The 4985-nt window shown below is 39.3% G+C and overlaps 1 protein-coding gene across 1 annotated transcript; it reads left to right on the top strand.

Annotated features, from left to right (window-relative positions):
• The first annotated feature begins 2611 nt into the window (after window positions 1-2611).
• Window positions 2612-4459, top strand: LOC145895973 (G-protein coupled receptor GRL101-like). The gene is made up of 6 exons (XM_082984739.1): window positions 2612-2641; window positions 2717-3013; window positions 3387-3567; window positions 3634-3811; window positions 3871-4082; window positions 4140-4459. The coding sequence occupies exons 1-6, from the start codon at window positions 2612-2614 to the stop codon at window positions 4457-4459; spliced, it is 1218 nt and encodes a 405-aa protein (XP_082840865.1).
• Window positions 4460-4985: the final 526 nt, after the last annotated feature.

Below are 4985 nucleotides of genomic sequence, written 5' to 3'. Positions count from 1 at the left end.
ACAGTCGTAGCCGACAAAGATCCCCGTAATATTGTTACGGATTCGTTTGAAAACTTTTATCGTGAGTTATAACCTCTTAGATATTTTCAATCAGATTCCTTTTCATCATGAAAGATTGTCCGCTCTCTTTGACACATTGCACATTTGTTAACTGTTTGTAATCTGCCTTAATCTCAAAAGCTCGGTGTTTGGAATTCCAACCCATTGTTTAAAACCAACTATGGGATGTGGTGGCGAGTAAAACTAGCTTCGCATGCAAGATTGCTTATTCTGAAACATTGAAAAATAATTAAAAAGTTTATTTTGCAAAAATTGGAACAAGACTTCAATTACACGTGATAATAATTATTTACAAAATCCTATTACTTTACTAAAGAAATACCTTCAAGGTCGTTAACAGTTGGAAGTTTTGCTTGTACCGAGTTCCCCAGAGGTTTCCTGTGCAAGGTTGACATGCGTGGAATTTATGTGATCTTTGGGTTGCACTAAACCACCGAACACGGCATGTAGTACTGATTTGTGATAACTACATTATTAACGTAATTGCCACAAAAATAACAGCAGACGTTTGTGGGTGCTCAAAGTGCTGCGAACACGGCGGATGGAATATTATAAAATGCGGACAAAACTACGAAACCTTTGCAACGAGAGGTTGGAAGAGGAGTCGCGTGAAAAGTCAGTTTCGTCTTTGCATTCCACACGTTTAAGAGTTAATTCTCGCTTTCGTCACAAATTGTATTTGTTCTTCAAGCTTATTTTGCTATTTTCGTTGTTTTTTACCTGGTTGATGTAAAAACTTTACCAAAACTTATAAAAATAAACATCTTGTAATGCATGACAATCACATAGTGATCACATTCCCAGGTATAAAAGTCTCGAACAAGTTTGCTGTCATGACGTCTGTTGCTGTCAATGTGTTGTTGGACGTTTCTAGGTGTCCCATATGGGCACCGTTGCCTGACAAATTGAGTTTGTAAGCAAATAGTTTGTGGTCAATCCTGGCATGTCGCCACCGGATAGACAGATTTTATGGCAGAGAAATCTGTTTCAAAACTTACTAATGATAAAACCACATGGAACAGCCACGAAATCCGGACAAGCCTTACAATAACTAATAAAAAATATTCGTTTAAAATAATAACAAAGTATTTCGTTCGCACAAAAACATACCAGGAACCACGTGATGTGTTTTACACAGGTATGGTGGTTGGGGTGGAGGTTCGACCACAAACTAGTGTGCAATGGGAGGCGGGATTACTCTCATTGCACTTTTTGGATCGGCAGCACATCTTTTGACCACGATGAAGATCCTCAACTTTGCAAACATAGAAAATACTGCGATACAAAAGACGGACTTATCAGTATTCCTATGTCCAAAGTATGCGACGGTTTCATCGATTGCATGGATGAAACTGACGAATATCCAGAAGAATTGTGCACAAAGAAAGGAAGATTCTACTGTCCAACGTTAAACGGAGCCAAAGTAAAGTTATTTCTTGTCAACAAAACCACAGAAAATTAAAGACACCCTAATTGCAAGAGTTAGAGCAAAACCACTTCAAAGTTGTATTTTAACTATAAAAGGCAATGGTATCGGTGTATGTAGTTCAGTATTGTTTGTCATAATGTCCTTTGTAGAATCTTTCGCACACAGTTCACCACAAAGACGGTTTAAGTATTTCCCAGATTCTTGTGACAGATTTATATAAACGCATCGGGTGTTTGTGACCTCACAATTAACTGCGATGATCAAAGTGACGAAATAAACTGCACAAACGACGGAAGGTTTTATTGCGAAAACAAAGATCCATTGTTCGTTAAGAAGGAGAAGGTAAACACATGTTAACAATATTTAAAGTTTTGTGTCCTGTGGCAAAGATGTTTTGGTTCCGTGCATGTTAATGTTGTGACCGAAATTAATTCAGCGTTTCCGAATTCGGACTAAAGTTATTGGGAGGACGGGTATGGAAGTTTTAGGACCGATTAAGAATGACATTTTCTCCGTTTTTAGCGCTTAATTTCCCAACCTCAACTATGGTAAACGCTCAGTTCACCCTGCACTAACGACTCACCGTCAAACAAAAGTTGGGAGCCGAACTACAGAGGCGGATACTTTCAAAAATTAAATAAAATGACTTCAATGTGAATGAAACTTTAGAAGCTCCCAATGCTAAAGGGACAAATATCAAAGAATAAAGTGCGACCCACTGCACAAACCATGTTGTTTACACCTAACCACACAAGCGCACCTCAAAGTTTGCCATTTTTGTCGCCAGATTTCTGGTCGATTAGCGCGTCACACGCCTTCCACGTACACAAAACTACACATGCATATTGCATTACACATATTTTGTCCAATTTCCATAGTTCCGTTATTCAACAATTACATGCAGATTAGTAATTTCGCAATAGGCTGTTTAAAGACGCCAATATGACCAATTTAATTACAAGGTTTTCTTTAATTTACTCCACATAGAAATTCAATGGAGTCGGCGACTGCTCTGATTGGTCAGACGAGTGCCCAACAAATACAAAAGTGATCAACGAAAACATATTTTCATCACGATACGAGTTGATTGCAAACCCATTTCTACGAGCCATTGTGTGGATAATGGGGGTGCTCGCCATTGCCGGAAATTTGGTAAATTAAACTAAGTTTGTTTTGTCTTTGTTGCACAATAAGAACACGTGTTATATTCCTTTAATTTGTTTTGAGGTTGTCATGGTAATGGAAGGCAAAACGTTGGCGACGACAGAATCACAATCTGCTGCATTTCGCACAAACCATCTGCTCGTTTTAAATCTATCCGTTTCCGATCTACTCATGGGAGTTTATCTGATCATGCTGGGTGCCGCTGGTGTCAGATACTCCGGAAATTATTGCGCCAATGACCTTATTTGGAGATCAAGCGGAAGTTGCACCACAATGGGGGTATTGGTTTTGCTTTCAAGCGAAACATCGGTGTTTACAATGGTTTTGTTGACCATATTCCGACTGTATGCTGTGAAAAACGTAAGTGAAACTATTGTATTTGGTTACGTCAGCTATTGCCAACTTCGTTGAATCGGTGACGGCCCTTTCCAAAATTTTATAACAACTTTCTTTTTGGAAATCTTTTATCTCCGGGAACTTATTTATTATCACTCTCACAGCTATCGCTAGATTCTAAGCCTGACATGAGAAACGAAACTGCAACGAATATTGTTAAAATGACACAGTTTTGCTCAATTTGGGATTTACAGGGTAGAGAAAGTGGAAACAATTCCCAGTCCGATTGGATTCGAACTGACAACTACATTCTCCGTCCCTCGATTTGAAACGAACCACCGAGCTTGCAAACTTATTGTTTTTAATGAAAACACGTCAATGTTCTCTTTTGTTTCAGCCACTCGATGCATCCTTGAAACCGGAAATGGAAACTGTCATCCTTACCATTATCCTCTCCTGGGCATTCTCGTTTACAATTGCTTTTATTCCACTCACAACTCAACTTCAACATTTGTTTGAAACTAAAGCTTGGATGAATGAGAATCCGTTTTTTGACAATGTTGCAGTCGACTTTTCTAGTAAGAAATTGTCGTAGATGTTGGTGGTGAAACCAGTTTCGAATGACACTAGCGCTGCGTATACAGGCATGCATAACTTCATGGATCGATTTGTAACTTTCCAACACAACTTCACAAGCAACGATTCCCAAGCACTCAACACTGCCCTCATGCGAGTAAATGATGCTAATTCCTGGATGGATTTTATGGATATTCTTGAGGATTACAATTCCGCAAAGCTATTTGATATTTCTGGATATTTAGGGTTCGTTTTTATTCGCGCAAAATCTTCAATTTTATCGCCACAAAATTGTTTATGTGTAGATATTACAGCAGCAGCAGTGTTTGCATCAGCAAACTGTATGTAACGACCAACGACAAGGCATGGGGATATTCAATCGCTATCATTACTCTTAACTTCCTGGCCTTCATGTTTGTGGCAATTACGTATTTTTGGATTTATAAGAAGACAACTGCCGGTGCCAGGCAAGTGAACGAGAGGCCAAAAGATGGAAGGGCTGCAACACAAAACAAAGGTAAGCATATTCGTATTTGCAGACATATTATACCATTAATGCTGTTTGTTTCGGCAGAAATGCAAAAGAAAATCCTCCGACTGATAATTACCGATTTTCTCTGCTGGGTTCCAATTTCCATCATGGCATTTGTAAACTTCGGTGGATTCCCTATGCCTCCAGTGATGTACGCTGTGTCAGCAATTATCCTGCTCCCCATCAACAGCTCTCTAAATCCCCTCATCTACTCCAACGCACCGAAACTGCTTTATGATAGAGTCCGGGTTGGCCTACAGGCCGTTTTCAGGCGTCAACCACAGGAAGAGCAACAGGAAAATGTGGCTGTGGTTGCTAACCGAGAAAACTTACATGTGGTTGAAACAGAAACCACTCTGTAAACAAACCTTGCATTCAGTTTTGTGCAAAAAAAAAATACTTTTTCTGACATCGAATGGACAAAACCGATTCATTTTTTGTCCTTCCATGTGTAGAATTATATTTGTGATGGCAGAGTAATTCGAACACAGAATTGATATTTCAAATGACATCTTTCCGTTTCAACATCTCTCAAGTGTGACGAAGTAACATCATAGACGCCAGATCTAGTCTGCTCAAACCGTTTTGTATGGTTTCCTTGTCTCTATTAATGCCCGGTCATGCTTTTTGGTTGTATTTAGTGAGTCATCATTTTATGTACCATGGTATGAGTTACTTGATGAGTTGATAGGACTCGTCGTCCACGTTCACACGTCATCCAACACATGGACACTCTTATTATGTGAGAGTGTTGGAACGCTTGACATCAACTTGGGTAGAATCATTTTGGATATCACAATCATGCGGGGATTCCCCTTGCTTCCAGTGACTTCCCCACTTTATTTCGATTTCTATCGAATTGGAGGAAACATTTTAGTGCATTTGTGG

This window comes from Ascidia mentula, chromosome 3, assembly GCF_947561715.1.
Source record: "Ascidia mentula chromosome 3, kaAscMent1.1, whole genome shotgun sequence".
Lineage (NCBI taxonomy): Eukaryota > Metazoa > Chordata > Ascidiacea > Phlebobranchia > Ascidiidae > Ascidia > Ascidia mentula.
This window is presented reverse-complemented; position numbering and strand designations above follow the sequence as displayed.

Coding starts and splice junctions, on each gene's coding strand:
- LOC145895973 (XM_082984739.1), top strand. CDS start 2,612: ATGGGGGTGCTCGCCATTGCCGGAAATTTG. Junction 2,642..2,716: donor TCGCCATTGCCGGAAATTTG/GTAAATTAAACT, acceptor ATTTGTTTTGAG/GTTGTCATGGTAATGGAAGG. Junction 3,812..3,870: donor GATATTTCTGGATATTTAGG/GTTCGTTTTTAT, acceptor GTTTATGTGTAG/ATATTACAGCAGCAGCAGTG.